This window comes from Puma concolor, chromosome D2, assembly GCF_028749965.1.
Source record: "Puma concolor isolate L17-30 chromosome D2, mPumCon1.1.hap2, whole genome shotgun sequence".
In the NCBI taxonomy this organism is placed as follows: Eukaryota; Metazoa; Chordata; class Mammalia; order Carnivora; family Felidae; genus Puma; species Puma concolor.
Genome location: NC_141677.1, coordinates 48757692 through 48783798, shown reverse-complemented (window position 1 = coordinate 48783798; position 26107 = coordinate 48757692). Strand labels below are relative to the sequence as shown.

The 26107-nt window shown below is 41.2% G+C and overlaps 1 protein-coding gene across 4 annotated transcripts in view; it reads right to left on the bottom strand.

Annotated features, from left to right (window-relative positions):
• Positions 1-26107, bottom strand: part of WASHC2A (WASH complex subunit 2A) — a 63858-nt gene that overhangs the window by 34568 nt on the left and 3183 nt on the right. For 3 of the 4 annotated variants that reach the window (XM_086680285.1, XM_086680288.1, XM_086680289.1), the window contains exons 4-16: positions 18312-18374; positions 15757-15930; positions 12998-13091; positions 12135-12193; positions 10889-10936; positions 8408-8518; positions 7555-7636; positions 6940-7011; positions 6111-6229; positions 5601-5658; positions 4269-4328; positions 3705-3878; positions 882-1009 (exon numbers count right to left, since the gene is read on the bottom strand). In XM_086680285.1, the coding sequence (XP_086536411.1) occupies positions 882-1009; positions 3705-3878; positions 4269-4328; positions 5601-5658; positions 6111-6229; positions 6940-7011; positions 7555-7636; positions 8408-8518; positions 10889-10936; positions 12135-12193; positions 12998-13091; positions 15757-15930; positions 18312-18374 (1242 nt within the window). The remainder of the gene's footprint in view (positions 1-881; positions 1010-3704; positions 3879-4268; positions 4329-5600; positions 5659-6110; positions 6230-6939; positions 7012-7554; positions 7637-8407; positions 8519-10888; positions 10937-12134; positions 12194-12997; positions 13092-15756; positions 15931-18311; positions 18375-26107) is intronic. The other variant, XM_086680286.1, reaches the window with a different exon arrangement.

Sequence of the window (26107 nt, the reverse complement as noted above, 5' to 3'; positions counted from 1 at the left end):
ACCTGGCTTGATCAGTCAGGAGACCATGCGACTCTTGATCTTAGGGTCATGAGTGTGAGCCCCACAATGGAAGTAGAGATTACTTAAAAATAAGTAAATGAATCAAGTTTAAAAAAGGAAGGAGGGAAGGGGAGGGGAGGGGAGGGGGGGAGGGGAGGGGGGAGGGGAGGGGAGGGGAGGGGGGAAGGGAGGGGAGGGGAGGGGAAGGGAGGAAGGGAGGGGGGAGGGGAGGGGAAGGGGGGAAGGGAGGAAGGGAGGGGGGAGGGGAGGGGAAGGGGGGAAGGGAGGGGGGGAGGGGAAGGGGGGAGGGGAGGGGAGGGGAGGGAAAACAGATCTAACCATGGAAGATACTAAGGAAAGGGACAGCAGCCAAAAGAGCTTTAAAGCTGATGGGGATGCATCCAGTTGGCCAAATACAGGTTCATTTCAGTATCAAAAAACAAAAAACCCAAAAAACAAACAAAATGATGCTAATAGTTTATAATAGGTTGAATAGCATCCATGATCCTATAGAGATAACTAAAAAAGCAGGAAAGAGGGAGAGAAAGCTCTTCTGTTCTGTTTGGAAAAATGTCAGCTAATGTAGAAGATAGGAGAGAATTGGAAAAACATTCTTTGTTACCCCTTAACGTGATTCAGGAAAAGATCATCAATAGGTCATCCAACAAAGTGCTCAAATCCAACAAGTGCTCAATCTAGGTGGTAGGCGTTTGGGTGTTCACTGTATTCTTCTTTCACCTTTGCTGGATGTTGCACAATTTTAAGACACCATACACTTGAAAGGAAACACCACTTCCCTCTGGGTTCCAGATGAATTAACAAGATGTCCCAGGACAACACTTAACAAGACTTAACTACATTAGGTCTTCTTTCCCACTCACCTTTTTTTCTGCCCTTGCTTTTTTTTCATCTGTCTGATTCACAGTGGCTTCTGGCAAAGCAGCTGCTTTTTCTTTGAACAGGTCTCCTTCCTCATCATCAAAGATACTGGCAGTGGATTTGACCTTGTCTTTAGAAAAGATACCACGGCACAAAATTATACTAAGGTCAAAAATCCCACCACTAAATTCATAGATTAAAAATCCTCCCCGGGGTGTCTGGGTGGCTCAGTTGGGTAAGCGGCTGACTTCAGCTCAGGTCATGATCTTGCAGTCCATGAGTTCAAGCCCCGCGTCGGGCTCTGTGCTGACAGCTCAAAGCCTGGAGCCTGCTTTGGATTCTGTGTGTCCCTCCCTCTCTGCTCCTCCCCTGCTTGTGCTCTCTGTCTCTCAAAAATAAATAAACGTTAAAAAATTTTTTTAATAAAGTAAAAAAAAAATCCTTCCCTCCCAAGAAGTAAATAGAAAATTATTTTTTTTTTATTAGTTATGAAGCAATTTGAAGTGGATTACATTGGATTTTTCAAAGAACACAAAAGAGCCCAAATGAAACACAGGACCAATGATTTAACCACCTGGCTCATACACTCATCCAACCAGCCAGCATCTTATGCTTAGAGTAGCTTGGACTAGCATAAAAGGTAAATACAGACCTAAAGAAAGAAAGATTATTTAAGAAGCAACCACCCAAAAAAAAAAAAAAAAAATTGGGGGGTGGGGGCACTTGGGTGGTTCAGTTGGTTAAGCATCCGACTCTTGATTTTGGTTCCGGTCATGATCTCAGTCATGAGATGGAATCCCATGTCGGTCTCTGCGTTGGGCATAGAACCTGCTTGGGATTCCCTCCACCCCAGCCTTTCCTTCTGCCCCTCCCCCGCTTCCATGCCCTCTCTCTCACACTCTCGCTCCCTCTCAAAAATAATAATAATAATTAAACAACAACAACAAAAGAAGCAACCATCCTAGGAATCTGTGAAGTGAGGGTTGGCTCCTCTTTGTAAAAAATCAAACTACTGGGGTGCCTGGCTAGCTCAGTCAGTAGAGCATGTGGCTGTTGATCTCATGGTTATGAGTTCAAGGCCCATGTTGGGTGTAGAGATTACCTGAAAATAAAATCCTTAAAAAAAATAATAAATAAATAAAAATTAAAAGTCAATCTACAGGGGCATATAAAAGCAAATACTACTGGAATCTCCCCCATAACTCCACCTGCCCACCCAAACAAGACGACCACTGGGAACACACACATCTAATTTCCCCAGAGGATATGCTAGAATGCTCTCTTCAGTGATTCACAGGTAAGGCTATAAATGACAACATGATTCTAATAATAGGTCTTAGGATTTATGTTTTTCACTTAATCTGCCTAGCGAATCTTCCCATGTTAACATATACAGACTTCATTCTTTTTAACACTTCACCAAATTCCACTAAACAAGAGAACCGTAATGTAACCTAGGGATGAGCACCTGGGGAGTTTCTGACCTTTCACTACCAGGAGCACTGCTGCACTGATTGAGCTGTGCATCACTGAAAGGAGGACATTGATTTGTGAACGTCCCAGGGGAGCGGCAGCTGCCAACTTACTCGTGACTCTTAATCAGTTCTCAGTGACAACCCACTAAGTGAGAGCCTTCCCAGACCAAGAGAGGCACCACCAGCTTTAATCACTGTCATTTTAGTTGGCCTAGATCTCAGTGTATTATGCGTCCGTTTGTACTCTTTCTGTAATAACCAGGTGGTTATTTCCCTCAGGTTTCTTCTCCTATCCTTACTTCTCACAGCCACCCCTGGAAAAGGAGCTAAGTCCAGGAAACATGCTTCTCACTGAATCCTGGTTCATCTAGTCTTTATAAGACAGAGTCCTCATGTTGCTGGAAACGGTGTGCACCCAGTAGTTTATCCTTCTTTTCTGGAAAAACACCAAGTGTGACCCACAGACCAGCAATCTCTGCCCACCAGGGAGCCTGTTAGAAATGTACAATCACAGGCCCCAGCCCGTACCCACCGCATCTGAATCTGCATTCTGACAAGAGTCCCAGGAGACTCACCTGCACATAAATGAACAAATAATTTAGGAGAGAGACTTCATGAAATGACAGGCTTAAGTTTGAGGGGAGAAGAAAGGAGAGTGCCAAAGTGGCCAAGGGGCTGAAAACCCTGCCATACAAGAAAAGATCAAGGATATGTAGGCTTTCTGGCCAGAGAGGCTGGCAACTGAACAGCTAACATGTGGCATTCTGTCATATAATTTACTAAGTGCTGCCAGAAGAAAGTGTGATTAAAACTTTGTAATTCCAGGGGTGCCTGGGTGGTTCAGTCAGTTAAGCGTCCAACTTCAGCTCAGGTCACGATCTCACAGTTCGTGGGTTTGAGCCCCACGTCGGGCTCTGTGCTGACAGTTCAGAGCCTGCTTCGGATTCTGTGTCTCCTTCTTTCTGCCCCTCCCCTGCTTGCGCGCTCTCTCGCTCTCTCTCTCTCACAAATAAACATACATCAAAAAAATAAATAAATAAAATAAAAACTTTGCAATTGCAAAGATCACAACTAGAAATCTTCAGCAGGTATTACAGGGGAACAGATTTCAGCTCTCCATGAGGCAGATAATCCTAGTAATTAGTTCCCAAAGCAGGAAAGATTGGTTGATAAAACAGAGACTTCTAAGGCACCATGACTCCTGCAGCAGGGATGAAGCTCTGTGGCAGGAGGGCTTGAGGAGGGACCCTGGCACGGCAGGACACAGACAACAGGACAAGCTTTATGCCCTTTTCCGGTCAACATTCTTTCCCTGGCTGAATTCCCAGAAAAAGAGGCTGGACCAGGTACCTGTCTTGGAAGGTTTGCTGGAGGATGCCGCAAAGAAGTCGTCATCGTCATCGTCATCATCGAAGAGGCCAGCAGGGGCTGGAGGGTACGGGCTTTTCCTTGGAGCAGGCTGCTCAGGCTTCTGTGGCTCCTTCAGTGATGGAACAGAGGTGGCACCGAACACATCAGTGTCTCCTGTGGGTGGAGGGACAGGGCAGCCATAGCTGTGAGCTGGTGTGTGTGGGTCCCCTGGCTTTACAGGAAAAAAAAAAAAAAAAAAAGGACCACCCACCAAGAACATTTAGCTTCCATTCATCCCCAAAATACATTAATAGGACCCAGTCATCCCCATCCTTTACTGCTACAGAACATTCCACGATGCAAATCACCTGGTCACTGAAACACAAGTCCAAGGCCACTGACTTCTAAGAGAATATGAGCTAACACCAGTAAATGAGCTCTTCCCATAGGCTATTTGTTGCCCTCTGAACCGCCTCCTTTCCAGCAAGCAGTTAGATGACAATTTTAAAAATGACAAAACAGTACTTATTTGCTTTTTAAAAAAGAAACCCTAAATTAGGGTACCTAAAAATACAGAAACAGCTCCTGCTGGGATTTTCTTTCCGGGTTTGGAGGATGAAGACACTAAAAATGAGAAAGAAAAAAATAACCATTTCAGAAAAGATGACTTTTCTTGTTAAATGTACCTAAAATGTGTGCAACACAATACACAGCTAAGTGGAGACCTTTTAAAACTAATTTTTCCCAAAAGAGCCATTTTAAAACTCCTTAGCTTTAGCTTATTCTTCTCTCTACCAGCATTACTTTTTTATTGGCGTTAATATAATCTAAGCTGTGATTCCCTTGGACGATCACTCTGATCAAACAATAGCAGTGGGGTTAGTTGGGGAAGCCAAGGAAGGGGTAGAACACAACAGGGAAGGCAGAAGCAGAGCAAGCCGGGCTCCTTAACAGTTTCGCCTCTATCCATTCCAGTTGGAGAACAAACAAGTAGAAAGAACAGCAAAAAACATGAGACATCAACAAAAAATATGAAGACAGTAACAGTAAAGAGGGAAACTAGCATCCACTGATGCTGAGAAGTGGAGGGCAGGCAGCAGGACATCAAGCCAGCCAGTGTCACAGCAAGTCCAAAATCTGATGACTGATGGCCCGAGGAGACCGCTCACTTCACATAACTAAGTCCCAGTTCCTAAGAACTACCACATACCTAATGGAATAAAATTTGTTAAGTTTTTTTTTTTCCCTTTTCACGGGTGCTCCACAGAGGATTCTGACGCACACCAGACTATGGAATTAATGACCTCCAACTTATATACAGAATTTTAGAAGTGTTTCTTTGAATTAAAGATGATTAGAGATGCCTGGGTGGCTCAGTCGGTTAAGCATCCAGCTCTCAGTTTCGGCTCAAGTCATGACCTTGCAGTTTCGCGAGTTCAAGCCCCATGTTGGGCTCTGCACTGACAGTGCGGAGCCTGCTTGGGATTCTCTCTCTCTCCTTCTCTTTCTGCCCCTCCCCTGCTCACACTGTCTCTGTCTCTCTCAAAATAAATAAACAGAAAAGACTACTGAATTAAACATGATTAAATTAAAATATCCTCAACACTGCTCAAGACTACTTTCCTTCTTTGACTTTTTATGAATTCTCCCCCAAGGAAGAGACAAAACCATGATGTTGGTTTATAAGTGGCACTTTTGGCTTTTCCAAGACATGAATTAGTCATTAGACATGAAAATTAGCTGCTTTTTACTAGACCAAGGCAAGCAGAACAGCTTCCTGCCTAACAAAGAAGCAAGGCCTGGGAACAACTTCAGGGGTTCCATCTCCTAATGAGAAGTAAACTGTCTTGGAACTCTGTTCCCAAACAAGAAGAGTCAGCCTAAATCCGAGCTCACCTGCATTAACAGAGCTTCGAGCTTCCTGATCCTGAGGGGCTTCCGTGAAGAGATCACTCTGGTTGTAATAAAGCATAGGACACAAAACTTCAAAAAAGCAGATGAAAATGTAGTTGCATTGTGGATTTCTAAAGAAAACTACCTCGTAAAGTTTAAAGATACATATTTACTGTCCTGCAAGAAATTCAATTCCAAAGTAAAGACTATGGCAAAATCAGACCCTTAAATGGTTTGGGCCTACCCAGGAACTAAAATACAGAAGAAGACAGTAAATAAGGTAAGAAACAACTCCTTGATCAAGTAAATTATTCATTATTAACACTCTCACATCTCTCTCCATCTCACACAGGACATCAGGGTACAGTATTTTCTCACTTTGTGATTCTTGGTTCAAAATCTCCCAAAATAAGAAAGTAGAAGCAACTTGCAATTAAGAAGCCATTTTTTTCATACCTAATTATAGACCCATGATGCAACTATGGCAAGCTCCACTGATGACCACGGACTCACCTCCTCATCCTCATCATCAAAAAGTCCCTTCCCTCCACTGAACAGGCCACCTCGAGAGCCAAATGGAGAGAAATCTTCATCAGTCAGCTTGGGGGGTGCGAATAAGTTGTCCTCTTCGTCTAACAAGCAGAAAGGAATGTTTAGCAGGGACTGCTAAAGATGGGTTTGGAACTCAAATTCCCAAGGTCGACCTTTACAACATCGCCAAGCCTGGCCTGGAGTGTACCTAACCCCATGTAACAAGAAGTACTTGAGTGCCAGCATTCTGAGGAATTTCAAACAAAAACTTATTAAGCAGTCCAATGAATCCCTTAAAAGGCTCTCTGGGTTCCCACCCTCAACTCCGTAAATGTCTGAAGCAAAATGAACTCCGTAAGTGATCTCTTTTGTCTAGATCAGTTTCTCCGGAAGCAAGTACATGGTTCAATCACCTTCAGACCTATCTCACTGAGAATATGGGGGAAGCAAGAGCAGACTGAACAAAGATCTGTAGACTGACAATCAAGCAGGAATGTAATGCATGTCACTGTTAAATATAAAAGGGTTCAATATATTCTTTATCGAAAACAAACGCTAGAGATCCCTAGTTTCTATACTTCTGGAGAATTCTAGCTAATGATCGCTATAAAATAATTCAAATCCTTACAGCATTTTTACTCCACATTCAACTCTCCTCCAAGCATCCCAAAGCACACTTTTAAATGCTTTGGGAATGAAAATAGAGAGAGACTCCATTTGTGAATATTCAAAATGGTATTCTACAAATTATGAAAGCAAATTCCTGAATCAAGAGCCTCCTAAAATAACACAATTGAGGGGAAAGGCCTACCATCTGAGGGAGTTCTCCTGTCCTTCTTCTCCTTTGGTGTCTTCCGAGGTTTTCCTTCTCCTATGGACAAGACTTGAAGAATATTTCAGTTCTAACCACACTGAGCCTACCCTTAGTATTTATATACTGATGTTTTACACTTCTGTCATGCTCATGGCCCCGTTAAGAGCAAGACATTCAACTCTGTGTCTCAGCTCCCCCAGAGTCCATGTACTTCATTCAGCACCTTACACGGCAGGGACTCAAGCTGAACGAATTATTCTGGTATCTTTCCATCCTGTTAAATCACTACTTTATATGGTACATTTATATTTAGTCAAAATATAGGAGTAAATATTAAGCAAAAGATTCTTAATCTGGGGCCTGTGATTCTCCCGGGTTATCTATTAGTCCCCTGAAACTGCAAATAAAATGTTATACAGATGCGTACATATGCATTTTTCTTGCAGGGGGCGGGGAGGGGTCCACAATGTTTAATTATCCAAGAGTCTGTAAACCAAAAAAAGGGTAAGCCTTTCATGCCTTAGTAAAATTAAACAGAGAAATCTGCTCTCAGTGAAGCCCCGCAGAGGGTCCTGCACTCGCCCATCAAGTTAACCCATCTCAAAGACGTACTTTGCTCTTCCACCTGGCTTGCAGCTTCCCCTTTGATTCGAGCCGCCAGCTCATCAGCAAATGACGTAGGTCGACTTTTTTTCTACACACAGAAAAGACCAAAGTATCACCTGTTTTTGGTAACACACAAACTAGTACAGTTTACTTGTAATAACTAACAAAATTATGTAAACAAAAGCAAAGGGACTAAACGGATTAAAAATTTAACTAAATGAATTTAAACATAGAGCACCCTATACAGATCACTTGAGGAACAGGACTCTTTCCATAGACATGCTCCTTGTTCCTTTTATTTTTTAATTTTTTTTTTAGTGTTTATTTATTTTTGAGACAGAGAAAGACAGAGCATGAATGGGGGAGAGTCAGAAAGAGAGGGACACAGAATCCGAAGCAGGCTCCAGGCTCTGAGCCGTCAGCACAGAGCCCGACACGGGGCTCAAACTCATGGACTGTGAGATCATGACCTGAGCTGAAGTCAGACGCTTAACTGACTGAGCCACCCAGGCGCTCTCCCCCCCGCTTTTTTTTTTCAATACTTCACTTTATTACTAGAAGAGAGAGACAGAAAACTACTATGAGGAATAAGGGGGGGAAAAGGTAAGGAGTATTAGGGTCTTAAAACCCTGGAATCAAATAGATTTTTGAATGATCTAACTTATAAAATCGTAACAATTGGAAGAGAAAGTGGTACTCGTACAGCAACTAGTAATACTCAACCATTATTTTCAAAAGTGTAAATGGAATTACAAATATGCAAAAAGAGACAGTTATCAATAAAAATGACAATAAAAGTAATGAGTCCTCAGTGCCATTTCTAAAACCCTGACAAGAGAGTGACTATGGTCTTTCTTACAGGTCTGGTATTTTCTTCAATGTCCTCAATATCTTCCTCCTCCTTCTCAGAGTCAGCGAAAATGTCACAACCATCATCGTCCTCTTCTTCGTCACTCATTTGTGCAGTGTGCTAGGAGGACAAACCATGAGATTAGAACTAGCAGATAAATAAGGTCATCAAGCTGAAAAAGAGATACTGTCACTCAACCTTAAGGCAAAATGGTGACAGCTTGTCAAATAAGGATGATGATGGTAATGCAGCAAAAGTCAAAGTAATAAATGTACTAAAACAAGTAACATACAAGATTTATTTTCAGCGTAAATACTGTACACAGAATGACGAACACTGAATATGTAAAATGTCCACCACTAGAGAAATAATAACCTAAATAAACATAGTCTTATCTTGATAAGAACACTAATCATTAAAAGCAGTAAGCTGTAACAACTGGAGAGGTGTCCACAGCATCAACTGTAAAAAGTGCTAGATGAGAATCCCAGCAAGATACCCTGCCCACCCGACCCCAACACGGACCTCCTCTCTACTGACACAGATACATTTAAAAGCAAAGAAAAGCACTTTTCTTCCATCACAACAATTACCTCTGAAGAGTGTGAGAAAATGAGCACTAGAGGGCTCAAAGTAAGCTTTACCTGTTAAGTTATAATTTTTATAAAAGCAGCCACTGGTATGCATAATTTATACAACTAAAAAAACATTTTTAAAAAATTGTTAATGTTTAAATCAATAAACTGTGCCAGGCACTATGCTGAAAGTACTTTATTGACTACTTTAATCTTCAGAACCCTGAGGTTAGCTGTGGCACACAAAACCAGTCTATCTTTAACACTACAAATATATGGTTAGGCCAACACTTTTAATCACTATATTGTATTATTTAAAGGTCTGAATTTACAGGCATCTGGCTGGCTTAGTTGCTTACATGCAACTCTCCATCTCAGAGTTGGGAGTTCGAGCCCCCATTGTGTATAGAGATTACTTCAAAATCAAATCTTCAAAAATTTTTTCAAAATAAGCAAATAAATGTCTGAATTTATCAACCATATTAGTATGTTTTATAGAAATAAATGTTCTCTAAAGACTGATTATTAAATCACCTCTGTGAATGGAAAATACAACTACCAACCAAAAAGGACTAAATCCTTCATTTGGTAGTTGAAAACGTTTGTGGAAAAATATGCCCCAATTAGGAAACTGAAGTGCAAACTGGGACTATCTCAAAATACCACTGTACATATAATATGTTAGCAAAAATCACAACCCCAGGGCTGATAAGATTATGAGAAAATCAGTATGCATGATCAGTAATGAGAATAGTATCAAGAGCCTTTACTATAATTCTACACTATCTCATTCCTAAGGAAACAGTTCACATAAGCAAAGGATTTCTGCATATGGAAATACATTCATGAATGCACTACTATCTCAAAAATAAAATCCTAGAAATAAACTATTTCCCATATAAATTTAGAGACTACAAAAGAGTCTGTAACTAAAAAGAGACTGTTGTCGTAACAGTACACTTAAAAACACAGAGTTCACAAAGCAAATTATAAAGGTAGCTTAAAATTGTAAGAAAACACTTGTGATACATTAAAATTGCAGAAGATAAACTATGCATATTGTGAAAAAAATATGTCCTTAGAAGGGTATACAAAAATTAAGACAGCTATGGTACAACTGTAGAATTAGATATTCATCTTTTGAGTGTTCCTTAACCTTACTGCTATATTATCCCAAATTTTAAAATACAGGAAGAGGATTCAGGTGAAATAGTTCAGTTTGAGTAACTGGGCCTTCCTTTTTAGAGGCTCTGTTTCCCAATTTTTGTTTTTCACTTTGTTTTCTAAGAAAAATGAAGATAAAGTATAAAGCAAAATTGAAAAAACAAAACAAAACCCAAGACAGTAGTTAACTTAAAAACATGAAATTCTTGGGGCACCTGGGTGGCTCAGTTGGTTAAGCATCCAACTTCAGCTCAAGTCATGATCTCACAGTTCATGAGTTCAAGCCCCACATCAGGCTCTGTGCTGACAGCTCAGAACCTGGAGCCTGCTTTGGATTCTGTGTCTCCCTCTCTCTCTGCCCCCTCCCCTACTCACGGTTGCTCTCTCTGTGTGTCTCTCTCTCTCTCTCTCAAAAATAAACATTAAAAAAATTTAAAAAAAACACATGAAATTTTTGAAAGAAAATTAGCTTACTAATCCTTACTTTCTCATCAGTCATTCTAAAGTAATTTTTTTATTTTTTAATTTTTTTTTTAGTTCCAATATAATTAACATACAGTGTTACATCAGTTCCAGGTGTACAATAAAGTAATTCAACAATTCTATACATTACTCAGTGCAATCCACTTCACCTTTTTCACCCGTTCCCCAACCCAGCTCTCCTCCAAAGTAATTTTAGCATATATTTAGTATATATGCTATGCTTCGGTTAAAATTTAAAAGCAAAGTCACTTCAGTTCATGAGCCTTACCCGGTTTTGGTCATTGTCACTATGAGTGGCAAAATCTTCATCTGACTCCTTTAGGGGGGAAAAAAGCTGTGTTGTTAATACAGAATTTAGTCACAAGCACAGAAATGACCTCAGGCCTAAGTCTCCAGGGCACATCTATATTCGGTCTCTTTGTACTGATTACTGGTCCCCTGAAGTATCAGGGCGCAGATAAGGTGGACAGTAGGCAGTATCACCAAGAGCTGTTCCAGCTAACGTGGAACTTTTGTAGTTAATTTAAACATCTCTAACAATTTGCTCATACCTATGTGCGCTACCATTGCTAACCTCTGAATTTAAAGTCAGAGTGGCACATTTAATTAATTAAATTATCAAAAGTTGGTTTGTGTGATTTTACATTTTGGACTCTCCACTCTCTATATTCCACGAAGCAGAACTACTTCACCAGGCCCAGTAGGGGACTATCAGTGTTTCCTACCAGGAATTGGGTGAAGAGTCGCATCAATGGCTAAAAGCACAGGAATTCAGCTAATGACCATCACTTATAGCCAGATTTTTTAGGAAACCCTTATGTCCCATTGTGAAGTGTTTTGTTTGCAGGGCCAGTGGCAGGAGGGCGGGGGAGGGGGAATGTAGAAATAAGAGGAAAGGAGCATGCATACAATATTGTCTCCTTTTAGGAATTAACACTCAAGAACTGCTCTTCAAACATCAGTAACAAATATTCCATCTAAAGGAACAACCCCAGATACAACAGTGGTCAAGGTCCACAGATGCCAAGGTCCTAGAGCAGGAGTCAGATCATGCTCTGTGGCTATGAAGATGCTAGGACTAGCAGCAAAGTGAAAATGTAAGTGGATGCTTTAAGCATTCTTCTGGTCTAGGTTTTATAGCAAAAAAAAAAAAAAAAAGTTTAAAATATGGCCTTTTCCCCTACAATTACTCAAAGATAGAACCAGGCAGATTCTACCAAAATATCCAAGGTGCCCCCCTTCAAAATATATTGGCAGGAAGAGGCCTTGGTGGGGAGGAGGGAGGAGAGAGAACAGTAAAAGAGATTAAGGCAGTTTTCCTTGCTTTTGTACACAAGACAAAGAGGAAACTCAGTCCCAAAAGGGGGGTGGGGGGAACACAGAATATGGTTTTACTATCACTGTTAAAAAAATCTGTGCAAAGAGATTGCTAATTCACAAACATTTATTTAGCTTGCTAAACACACCCTAAGGTTCTTGCCCACCATGACCTGGAAACACCACAAAGCCCTTACCTCTTCTTCATTCTCTTCACTGTCTGCAATGCTGCCACGGTCGCTGCCTACTGACCCCTCTGGTTAGAAGAAAGATAAAGGGTTATCACCCATATTAATAATAAAACATCCTTAGTTCCTTCTTAAAATCATAAACCACCATACATCAGCATCACCAAGATTTTGAGAAAAGAACCTACACAGATTAACTGTAATTAAAAGTATCTTCACTATAGTGAGGGATAAAACATCTACAGAGTCTTAAAAGATCTCCCCACAAGATACTTATGAATTATAAAAAAAGTTAATGACCAAAGGAAAAAACTGGCCTGTATTCTTCAAAAATGTCAAAGCTGTAAAAAGCAAAGAAAGGCTGAGAAATTATATTAGACTAAAAGAAGACCAGAGATTTGACAACTATATGCAGTGAGTGATCCTGAACTGGAGCCTGGGCCAGAGGAAAAAAGAGCCTAGCCTATAAAGGACATAATTGGGACAGCTGGCAAAATTTGAAATACAACTGAGGATTAGCTAATAGTATTACATCCAGTAAAATTTCCTGACTTTGATAACACACTGTGGCTATACATGAGACTATTTTCAGTTTCAGAAAGTGTTTTCTATACAGAAATATTCTGGAGTACCAGGGCATGATGTCCGCACGATCTCTCTCAAGTAGATTCAGAAAAAAATACTATGTATATATAGAGAGAAAGAGCAAACAAATGTGATGGAATGTTAACAACTGGTAAACCTGGGTAAAGTGTACAGAGGAGTTCTTTGTACTATTCTGACAACGTTCAAGTAAGTTTGAAATTATTTTAAAATAAAAAGGTAAGATATAAATGTTCAAGGTAACAAAAATATTTGGTGCAAAAGAATACCTTCACTAGACAGCTCTCCGAGACCTACATCTTCCTGCTCCATGAATAGCTTTGACCCAATTAAATAAGGTAAAGGACGATCAATGTACAGATCCTGTAAACAATGAAAGGTAACAGCCATTAAATTTTCAGGCTAAAAACTAAGTTTTCCATTTGACATCTTGTTCCATGTGACTACCCCAAACAAGTGACATAATGAGAGTGGAGAATAAGAAACACAGCAGGATTCAAAGTACAGAAAACAAAACAAAACCAAAAACAAAAAAACAAAACCAAAAAACTGATTTTTTAAAAAGTGAAATCTTAGGTAAAAACAGCAAAGTAAAGCTAAATCACACAGAATCTCCCTTCTCAAGTGCCTAGTTACATTAAAAATGGCAGAGGCACACAAAAAGTTTACCAGTAGTAACCAAATAAGGGTTACAACTTCATAGTAACATGTTCAAAAGGAGGACAAAGGAAAGAAACTGAACGTTCTGGCCAGCTTTGATGCATCCCAGCTCTGCCTTCCTCCCCTAAAAAGCAGCGCTCGTGAGCAAAAATCAACCAATCAACTAACCACTCTTGAGAATCATCAATATTAGTCCTAAATTTGGAAAGAAGCACACTGAGGAAATAACCCAAATGCTTTTACAGGACTGTGGGGGGCAGGTGGGTATGTCCAGGTTTGGGGGTGGGAGCAGGTGTGGACCAGCAGCGGGACTCCTTTACATCGCATCAGAGCCAAGAGAAGGCTGGAACAGCGCACAGAAAGCATGGGCTAGATGAGGAGAAATAGAATAGCAACTATGCAAGTACCTATAGTCAACACAATGAACTAAAGGCACACATCAAAAAGACTGAGAACCTGTCTGGGAGAAAAAATAACCCAAAGAAGAGAATAATAATATCCCCCAGCAGCACCCACTGCATAACTTAGAAAAGTGAAGTTGGTAAAATTAAGACCAGATTATAAAACAACAGAATGAGGGGCGCCTGGGTGGCGCAGTCGGTTAAGCGTCTGACTTCAGCCAGGTCACGATCTCGCGGTCTGTGAGTTCGAGCCCCGCGTCGGGCTCTGGGCTGATGGCTCAGAGCCTGGAGCCTGTTTCTGATTCTGTGTCTCCCTCTCTCTCTGACCCTCGCCCGTTCATGCTCTGTCTCTCTCTGTCCCAAAAATAAATAAACGTTAAAAAAAAAAAAATTAAAAAAAAAAAAAAAATAAAATAAAAAAAAAATAAAACAACAGAATGAAATAAAAGAGACAGGGTAGAACAGAGTACCTGTTGGACAGCCTTCCATTCCAGTCCTCAACTTCCAAGTCCCACCCAAGATGCTTACATTAAAATTTAAGTTCAAGAAAGCACTCCAGGGGTGCCTGGGTGGCTCAGTCAGTTAGGCTTCCGACTTGGGCTCTGGTCATGATCTCACAATTCGTGAGTTCAGGCCTGCATCTGGCTCTGTGTTGACAGCTCGGAGGCTGGAGCCTGCTTCAGATTCTGTGTCTCCCTCTCTCTCTGCCCCTCCCCTAACTCGATCTCTGTCTCTCTCCCTCTGTCTCTCTCTCAAAAATAAATAAACATAAAAAAAAAAAAGCAAGTAAGAAAGCAAGCAAGCAAGCAAGCACTCTACCCCAGGACAACCTCCCCTCTCGACAGGAAAGGCTGACTTATCCTTTGTAAGGTAGGACATTTGGCCATCATCTCTCTTCCCTACTGAAAAGACCCTGGGGGTGCAGGAGAAAACAATTCTGAAGTTTAACACAAGAGAGAATTTGGGAAGGTTAATGTAAAAGTTAAAGATGCAACAGCAACCAATTCAGTGCAAACAAAAGAAAGTGCTACTGGGCGAACCACTTACTCAGGAGGCATTCCCAAGTCCTCCAGTAGAAGAGAAAGGGGTGTACAAGCTGGAACTAGCAAGCGTGGCCCAGGCAATACACCACCCAGGGTCCACTGCTGACTGCTAAATCCCTACAGGAAAAGGCAAGCCAGCAAGTATACCAGTGCAAGAGGAACAGCCCCAACACGGTACAACACCGCAGGCTCAAACTGGAAGAGAAGTGTGAGGCGAAACGAACGACAGAAGATCTTGGCTCTGGGGCATGTTCCAATCCATAAAGCACTTGTGTGTCACAAGGACTCTCTCTCAAAATCAATATGGCAACCTTCTATGTTTACCTCTGCCTGGCTGTGCTGCCCCAAAGTCTCCTCTGCAGATCTGAGGTAAAGTAACAGGAAAGCAGTAACTATATTCACGGCTAACAGTCTATTCGTGGACGCTCACAGCGGCTTTATTCATCCTAGCCAAAACCCGCAAACAACACAAATGTCTTTCAGCACTTGTGCCGTCTCCCCAGCACAAGCTACAGAAGTTCACGTTCCCAACAATCTCCTCATACTTCTAAACCCAATTCGGGTCTCATCTGTACCCTCATTTCCCCAGCTAGAAGCAGTTCTCTCCCAGAGCACTTATGACGGTGACTCATGTAGATGTCTCCTCTCTCCCACCAACTGGTAATGCTATAATAGGCGTTTGGAGAGTAGGAGCCATGCCCTGCACCTCTGTACTCCCCTACCCTGGCGTGCTGCCTTGTACCTGCTGGGTGCTCCATCAACGATCCGGTAAAGCAAGTGTTTCTAAAGGAATCAATGTGAGACTGCTAAGTACCATACTTACTTCCTAAAAGTCAAGCCCATGTCTTACTAATTCTGTACCCAAGTAAAGTGCCCCAAACACAACAAGTGTAATAACAAGTAACATGAACTGAACGTCCTTACCTTTGGTTCAAGGATCAGTTCCACCCGTTCATTAGCATCATCTTCTTCTGAGTCTGAGTTTCCTGCTTTTATATCTAGTTGTTCAAATGCGCTGTCCAATACTTGTAAACCATAGTTCACAGCCTCCTGAACCTTAGGAATCAGATCTACTTCTTTCTGTTCCCGGGTCTTCTCCTACAAAAAAATACTGTTCAGTACAGATCTTCAAACTATTGATACCGCCCTAATAAAACAAAAAGAAATCAATTACAAATGTTAACAAGTCAGACTCTGCTGAATGCCTTGACAGACTTTGGAATAAGTTTTAAATCCCAAGTTTGTCACTTTCTGGACATGGATCACACTACCGAAGGTCCCAGAACTCCCCGTTCACCATCTATAGCAACAAAAGCACTACTACACTATGTATGACAGTTCGGTTAGGTAACCTATGTAAACATCCCCTGTGAATGGGATGTCACAAGCCCTCCAGTGGCACCCGACTCCCCTACCACTGGAGGAACAAAGGGCCCAGACTTTCAGGTTCACCATGACTGGATCCCACTAACCTTGGTTAATGGGCCTTGGGACAATTTCAGAAGTTAAAACTTAGAAGAAAGGGACTCCAGCCAGAGATGTCATCTTTCAATTGGTGAAAATAAAAAACCAAAAAACTAGTAGTTATGGCTATTTATAAATGTGTTTCAGACCAACAGAGGGTCAGTATCATTTCCAACTTATCCTGTACACCATCCGAGAACAATGCCCCCACCAAAAGTCTGTACATATCACCAACCTGCTGAAAACACTCCACAGGCCTCCGTTTCCTACAACAGCAGCTGTCAGTGACAGTCCCCTCACACACCCAACTGTGTCATCAGTTGTGAGAAATATTGAAAAAAGAATTTAGTGTCATTTCCCCTCTTCACAAATATTCTAGAAATTGATACATAATTACAGAAGGAATCAAACCATACGGTGCTGTTGTAAGGGACAAAGGGAAAACTCTATGAGTTTTTTGTACTTTTACCTCAAGGATGGAAATCCTTCTAATCCAGCTTTTTTGTTCTGGCTGCATCTTTTTTCCACTGTAGTATGCTTGGTTCTAGTTAAATAGCTAATTCTGCACTGAGTGTGTGAAAACAGGTTTGTGAAATAATTACATAGGGGCTTTTTAAAAATAGTTCACTAAATACTCATCACTTCAAACTGAACCCTGACTTGGTGTAACCACAAACCACTGCTTTTAAATGGTCAGCAAATCTTTTGAGTTAATCATTAAAAACAAAGTAACTTTTTTTCTTTTTTAACCTGGGAATAGGCAGATTCCCTGTAGCTGGTTTCTAATATCCTATCCTAACAGCTTCACATACATAATAGCTATTGATGAAGTACCAACTTTTCCAAGTGATTTATATTTTCTCTTAGAGCTGAGTCAAGGCTACTCCGATTATGAACTTACATTCCAGTGCTTTTCTAAGGGGGAGGAAAAGAATGCAACTTCTGCCAGAAGGCTAGAAAGTCCAGAAGGTCTTATCTATGCTTTGGCCCATGATGTGACAACACCCAGGAAGAATGTTTATGTATCCAAAACATGTGAAGGTCACAGAGATAAAAAGATAGAAACTGCTGCCCCTCGACTCCTTAGCCTGGTTTATGAACCCACCGCTCACTTCCTTTTCCTTCCTCCTGCTGACCACCAGTATCTTCCACTATCATTGTCTGTAAAATACCAGGCACATCCCCCAACTCTGAACTTAGTGCATGACATTCTCTCTCTTTTTTAAGGCCATTTCGGCCTTAAAAACTGGCCTTTCCTTCTTCACTGAGCTAACACCTTATCCTTGTAGGTTCTCCTTGCTTATACCACTGAGCTCTTCTCATCTGATCTTCCAGAACAGTTAGCAGCTCCAACATGTTATGTCCTACTGCTCCAACTAAGACCATAACTTCCTGAGGGTCAAGTCTGTGTTCAAGTTACCAGCTCCCTGCAATCTTTCTGGAGTCAGTAAATGTTCACTGCACATTCTGTGCTCTCTGGGCTAACACATCCTGCAGCAAGCTGTGCACTAAACCAGCATTCACCTCAGTCATTTACAACTGGCAGGAGTCAATGGTGTCATAAAACAATAGGGAAGCATGGTCTTCAAAGAACTCACAACGTACAGCCCAGTCTGTGGTCTATTGTTGTAGAACCCTCAAGGTCTATTGTGTAGAACCCCCACATTTGGGGGTGGAGCAGGGAGAGGCAGGGAGAAGGAGGAAAAAGAGCAAAAAGAAGGGAAAGAGACAAGAGACCAAGGTAGCCAGCCAAACATAAAACATTATCTGGCCTTTTACAGAAAATCTCCTGCACTCTGCTCTGATGCCAGACTTCAAAAACTTTACATATTTCTTAATACACTACATTTCAGAAACAAACCACAGTTCCATTCCTGGGGTGTCAGGAGCAGCCTTTCTCATTTGCCCCAGGAACCATCCTTCTGCCCACAATCCCCCACCGGCCACATTACAAATTTCCACCACTTTTCTTCCCTAAGTCAAGAACTCAACTAAGAGGGATCTAATGCAAGTACCTGTTCTGCTTTTTCTGTCTCAGCCTTGAGTATCGGCTCCTCCACTTCTTCATCGTATACACGCTAAATAGGGAAGCAAATTCATTTTTAAATGGTCAAAATATCATTTGGAAAGAATCGTAATATAAGAATTCAACACACAATAAAGAAAGACACAGAAGAAAGGATTACTCAACAAATGACTGAGGCTATTGGTTAAGGACAAACAAGCAAAGAACAGTAGTTAATTCACCAAAAATTAAATTTAAAGACATACAAATGACTGGAAAACATGAAAAAAGCTCCATCTCATGTTGACCAAAGAGTCACAAAAACAATGAAGACTCCAGTTTTCATACCTTTTGGCTTCACCTAACACTTAACGCTGACAGGGCAATGACACACATACTTCAATGAGAGGCTACGGAAAATGTCAACTGGTAGAACTTACCTACTAGATAACAAGAACTTTAACATTCTGAGCAATGGAAATGGTAAAAGTTATTTCCATCCTGTTGCTTCAAATGGTTGATAAGCTCTTATTATCCCACTTATATGAAAGCAGACAGGCCAAGCCCACCAAGGATTTGCCAGAAGGCCAGGCATTCCGCCCATACAGCATGGGCAGGCAGGCATCTCTTTTACAAAACAGAGCTATGGCAGGGCACCTGGCTGGCTCAAAACAGAGCTAGGGCTCCAGTACCTCCTTGTGATTTCCTTTACTTTTTAACTGTTAAAAAGAAGACATGGGGACGTGTTCTAAGAAGACTTATTAGAAATCTGCAGTATTTAAGATTGTGATCCCGGCACACAGCAGATAAGCATAATAAAATACAGACGCAAGAAACTGATCTGCATTTACACATAAGTCTAATTTTTTTTTTTAATTTTTTTTTTCGACATTTATTTATTTTTGGGACAGAGAGAGACAGAGCATGAACGGGGGAGGGGCAGAGAGAGGGAGACACAGAATCCAAAACAGGCTCCAGGCTCTGAGCTGTCAGCCCAGAGCCCGACGCGGGGCTCGAACTCACGGACCGCGAGATCGTGACCTGGCTGAAGTCGGACGCTTTAACCGACTGCGCCACCCAGGCGCCCCAACATAAGTCTAATTTTACATTCATAAAAACACAAACATAGATACACATACGTTCACACATGTAAGCAAGTGAGGAAAAGAACTGTACGATAAAGCTTACCTATATGGGGAAAAAAAACAAGGTAACACTCCTATCTCATACTTCACATATAAGCACTCATATACATCCATGCAGATCTACACTCTCCACGTAAGAATAAAAACACAGAGGTACAAAGGGGCCCTCACCTAAAGTATTTAGAGCTAAGATAAAAAAATGAGGAGTTGGTGCCTTTGAAGCAAACGGAAAATTCTTAAAGGCTGCTAATGCAGAGATGCCTGGGTGGCTCAGTCGGTTAAGCGTCCAACTTCAGCCCAGATCATGATCTCACAATTCGTGAGTTCCAGCCCCACGTTGGGCTTTCTGTCGTCGGCACTGAGACTGCTTCGGATCCTCTGTCTCCCTCTCTCTCAAAAATAAATAATAAAAACATTAAAAAAAATAGAACTCATTAAAAAAAGTCTGTTAGGGGCGCCTGGGTGGCGCAGTCGGTTAAGCGTCCGACTTCAGCCAGGTCACGATCTCGCGGTCCGTGAGTTCGAGCCCCGCGTCAGGCTCTGGGCTGATGGCTCAGAGCCTGGAGCCTGTTTCCGATTCTGTGTCTCCCTCTCTCTCTGCCCCTCCCCCATTCATGCTCTGTCTCTCCCTGTCCCAAAAATAAATAAATGTTGAAAAAAAAAAAATTAAAAAAAAAAAAAAGTCTGTTAATGCAGGCTGGTGCATATTATTAGCATTTATGGTTATTATCTGTTCTTTTCTAGATGTGAAAATTTTCATTAAAAATTTTATATTAAAAAATCTCTATCAAAAAGACTTAAAATGCTTATTAAATAATTATCATTAAGAAAAATGCAGTCTGCAAATATGTACATATAGGAAAGATTAAAGTTAAAAAAAGAAGACTAGGGGTGCCTGGGTGGCTCAGTCAGTTGAGAATCCAACTTTGGCTCAGGTCATGATCTCACCACTCTGTGGGGCTTTCTGCTGACAGCTGAGCCTGGAACCTGTTTTGGATCCTGTGTATGTGTGTCTCTCTGCCCTCCCCTGCTCACGCGCTGTCTCTCTCTCTCTCAAAAATAAACATTAAAAAAAAAAAAAAAAAGACTAGAGGGGCGCCTGGGTGGCTCAGTCAGTTAAGCATCCGACTTCCGCTCAGGCCATGATCTTGCAGTTTGTGGGTTCAAGCCCTGCGTAGGGCTCTGTGCTGACAGCTCAGAACCTGGAGCCTGCTTCAGATTCTGTCTCCCCCTCTCTCTGCCCCTCCCATGCTCAGGCTCTGTCTCTCTCTGTGTCTTAATAATAAATAAACGTTACAAAATTAAAAAAAAAAAAAGAACACTAGAAAAATACGTCAAAGTGTTTAATGGTTGCTTAATTTGGAGAGGTGGAATTATGGTTGACTTTTTGTGGTTTTAATTTCTCACACTTTAATATTTGTTATCTATGCCAATCTCTCCTACAAGTGTTATTACTTTTATAACAAGAAAGAAAAAACTTTGGGGCGCCTGGGCGGGTCAGTTGATTGAGCATCCAACTCTTGATTTCAGCTCTAGTCACGATCTTGCAGTTCATGGGATCCAGCCCTGTATCAAGAGCCTGCTTGGGATTCTCATTCACTCTCTCTCCTTCTCTGTCTCTCCCTCTCCCCGAATCATTCTCTCTCTCTCAAAATAAATACATCAACTTTTTTTTTAATGTTTATTTTTGAGAGACAGAGAGACACACACACACACATAGCGTGAGCAGGGAGGGACAGAGAGAGGGAGAGGGAAACAGAATTTTAAGCAGTCTCCAGGATCCGAGCTATCAGCACAGAGCCCAATATGGTGCTCGAACCCACAAACTGCAAGATTTTGACCTGAGCCGAAGTTGGATGCTTAACCGGCTGAGCCACCCAGGCATCCAATAAATAAACTTGGAAAAAAAAGAAAAAACTTACAGGCCAATGTCTGCATGGGAAATGGACTTAGAATTTATATGCCAGTATGTTGGCAGGCACTTCTCCACCATCTGAAATTTCAGATGCTGCTTCTTTTTCCATACTTTAAAAAAGAACTATTCTATAAAGAGCAGAAATTTGGAGGGGTTAATTTTCAAAGACAGGGACAAAAAAGTAAATAGGTCTTAAAATTGAGACTTTCAGACATGGCACCTACCAAAGTCACTTCAGGTTTTAAATAGCAAGACCATTTAAACTAAAAGGTTGAGCTTCACACTCATGATTGAATAGCTCCAAAGTCCTACTTTTTTTTCTCCTGCTCTCATTAAAAACTACCTCATGAAACATCAGTAGCCTGTGGCTGAGGCCAAACATGACCTCTAAGAAACCAACCAGCAAACACACGAGACCCATGGGATCTTCCAAGAGTGACTAGAACTATGGATCTCAAGTACTCAGCACACAGCAGACAATCCACGCTAACTTCCTTCACTGTGACCAGGCTAATCTCACAGCTTCATGTGTTTTTTGATCATTTTTAAATCAGGTAGCCATTCCCAGAATTGTTAAACATCTCAAATATTTTCCCTCAAAGGATCTTTTCTTCATTTGGGGAGATGGGGAAGAGATGAGGTGGTGAACTGGAGAAAAGGGACCAGGGGCTGACGATTTCTTTTTTTTTTTTTTTTTTTTTTTTTTTTTTTAATTTTTTTTTTTCAACGTTTATTTATTTTTGGGACAGAGAGAGACAGAGCATGAACGGGGGAGGGGCACAGAGAGAGGGAGACACAGAATCGGAAACAGGCTCCAGGCTCTGAGCCATCAGCCCAGAGCCTGATGCGGGGCTCGAACTCACGGACCGCGAGATCGTGACCTGGCTGAAGTCGGACGCTTAACCGACTGCGCCACCCAGGCGCCCCGGGGCTGACGATTTCTTAACAAATTATACACAGCCCTCGTCCTTTTCATTTATGTGTTCTCCCATTCATTCATTCAAATATTCACTAGGTTTCTACAAATCAGAAGTATGCTGGCCCCATGGAGTGCCTGGGTGGCTAAGGGGGTTAAATGTCCGACTTCAGCTCAGGTCACGATCTCACGGTTCATGGGTTTAAGCCCCACTTTGGACTCCGTGCTGACAGCTTAGAGCCTGGAGCCTGCTTCCGATTTTGTGTCTCCCTTTCTCTCTGCCTCTCTCCCGTTCGTGCTCGGTCTCTCTCACAAAAAAAAAAAAAAAAAAAAAAAAAAAAAACATTAAAAAATAAAAATTACAACAAAAAAAAGAAGAAGTGTGCTGGCCCCAAGGAATACAACATTCACAAAAAATGAGGGGCTTGATTTAGTAGGATAGTTTGACACATCAGAGCACATCAATAAGTGTAAAATTATAATCATGAGAAGTGCTATACTAAAGAAGTCACATCTGAAGTGCCTGGCTGCCTCAGTCGGTAGAACATGAGACTCTTTACCTTTGGGTCATGAATTCAAGCCCCACAGTGGGTGTAAAGATAACTAAAAATATAAACCTTTAAAAAAAAAAAAAGTTGTTCTAGGTCACTCAATGTTTTAGAACGAAATTCCTAAATTAACAGCTTAATGAATCCCTTCTGATAACACACTGAAGCACTGGCCACTGTTAATTAGTATTTTTCCTCCTTCAGAATTCCCTCTTGAGCCTTTACTAAAGGAACTCATTTCTGTTGCCCTAGAAAGCCCTGATTGCTCTTTAGTTTCACTACCTCTGTAATGCATTTTTCAACCTAGTACCTGCTTTTGAGGTTAACTCCTAAAACCCAGAAAGCTACCTTTGAATACCTTTCCAATAAACTATCATGAAACCAAATGGCAACATCATTCAAACCAGAATTGTAATACATGAGTACCAATGTCAGGGTTTGAAGAAAATACATAAAAAGCCAAATCACTGCCAAATGTATTAACAGCATGCAGATTTTTTCAGAGTTTGATTAACCGTTAGCTGTACTCTTAACATTATCATGTTCTGCCACGAATGAGAAGAACATGTAACATTGCACTACAGGAGGTGTGAGAAGCAGTTAAACTTGGCAGTGGCAACAGGTACATTGAGAGGGGAATTCTGGCTGCAGAATGGAAGGGGAAGAAGCTTAAGGACTAGGGAAATGTAAAGATGGGTGGCAAAAAGGGAATCCAAAAAGTGAACAGAAATAAAGAACTACTACAAAAAAAAAAAAAAAATTTTTTTTCAGGAGAACAAAAACCCACAAAAAAACCTCCGCTACACCAAGAAAAACTCAAAATCTAAAATAACTTGGCCAGGGGCCACCTGGGTGGCTCAGGAGGTTAAGCATCTGACTCTTGATTTCAGCTCAGGTCACGATCATGGGATTGAGCCCCACATCGGGCTCTGCACTGACAGAGTACAGCCTGCTTGGGATTCCCTTTCTCCCTTTCCCTCTGCCCCTCCCTCTCTCTCTGCACTCATCTCTCAAAATAAATAAACTTAAAAAAAAAAAAAAAAAAAAACTTCACCAGAAAAGAACAGTTGAAAAAAAGACAAGGAAGACATGAAGACTGTGATTCAGAAAACACAGTTTATGATACCCGCCTAACCCCCAAAATTCAAACAGATGCTAATCCAATACCATGTGATACAGGCACACTGCGTAGACCCTTCCCAATTCTACTCCATGCCCCCTCTAGGTCTCTAACACTGATCGCAGAGAAGAAATGAGCACCTGATCCAGCAAGAAAAGTACAGAATGAGAGCAACAAGTATACCAGAATGGACACCAAATTTGGCTTCATGGAAAGATGATGGGCTGCATATACACCTCTAAACTGCCTCTGCCAGTGAAAAAGACACTCAGGACCAAGCACGGATATTCTACATAGAGGACTAAAAAGTGACTACAGATTTTACTAAAATACTGGCTCTATCTTAAACTTACTGGCAAAGAGATCTCTAATACCTTCATTAAGATCCTTAATTTACAGACTCCCAAAAACGCTAGTAGCGGCAATTCAACCTGAACTACTAAAAAAATGCACAACCGTGTTGCATAACATACTTGCATGATGCTATTTGGTCTTCTCTTAAAAGTCCTGAATAGAGCTTTTACAATTTAGCAATTTTCAAAATCCTTTCTATCACTTTACACCTAACAATCTCAGGAAATAACCTACTTAATAATCCTTTTTCCACAGATGATCTATGGCTGACACTCAGAAAGTTACGCTAACCTCCCTCTGAGAAATATAGGTCAGTTTAACTAAGCTTCCTCTCCATCCTCATCTTAACAGTCCCTCCTTCACTCACTCACTAGGCTCTAGCCACACTTGCTTCCTTCCTATTCTGGAATTACACTATTATGGAGGATTGTGATCTTCTCTAAAGACAGGCTCTATGGGGTGCCTGGGTGGCTCAGCATCCAACTCTTGATTTCAGCTCAGGTCATGATCTCACAGTTCATGGAGCCTGCTTGGGATTCTCTCTCTCTCTCTCTCTCTCTCTCTCTCTCTCTCAAAAATAAATAAAATTTAAATAAACAAATAATAAAGAGAGGTTCTATCTAATTTAACTATGTATTCCTAGGATCTAGTACTTAGGAAGTCGATAAATAAATAGGGAAGAGCACAAAAACAGGCACTCAGATCAACAGAGAACCCAGAAATGGACCCACAAACACATGGACAACTAGTCTTTGACAAAGCAGGAAAGACTATCCAATGGAATAAAGACAGTCTCCTCAGCAAATGGTGCTGGGAAAACTGGACAGCGACATGCAGAAGAATGAACCTGAACCACTTTCTTACACCAGACACAAAAATAAACTGAAAATGGATGAAAGACCTAAATGTAAGACAGAAGCCATCAAAATCCTCCAGGAGAAAGCAGGCAAAAACCTCTCTGACCTTGACCACAACAACTTCTTACTCAACATGTCTCTGGAGGCAAGGGAAACAAAAACAAAAATGAACTACTGGGACCTCATCAAAATAAAAAATTTTCTGCACAGCAAAGGAAACAATCAGCAAAACTAAAAGACAACCGACAGAATAGGAGAAGATATTTGCAAACAATATATCAGATAAAGGACTAGTATCTAAAACCTATAAAGAATTTATCAAACTCAACACCCAAAAAACAAACAGTGCAGTGAAGAAATGGGTGAAAGACATAAATGGACACTTCTCCAAAGAAGACATCCACATGGCCAACCAACACATGAAAAAGCTCAATATCACTCATTATCAGTGAACTACAAATCAAAACCACAAAGAGATACCACCTCACACCTGTCAGAATGGCTAACATTAACAAGTCAGGCAACAACAGATGTTGGCAAGGATGCAGAGAAAGAGGATCTCTTTTGCTCTGCTGGTGGGAATGCATACTGGTGCAGCCACTCTGGAAAACAGTATGGAGGCTCCTTAAAAAATTAAAAATAGAACTACCCTAGGACCCAGCAATTGCACTACTAGGTATTTATCCAAGGGATACAGGTGTGCTGTTTCGATGGGGCACATGCACCCCAATGTTTACAGCAGCACTATCAACAATAGCCAAAGTATGGAGAGAGCCCAAATGTTCATCGATGGATGAATGGATAAAGAAAATGTGGTGTGTATATATATATATATATATATATATATATATATATATATATATATATATATAATGGAGTATTACTTGACAACCAAAAAGAATGAAATCCTGCCATTCGCAACTATGTGGATGGAATTAGAGGGTACTGTGC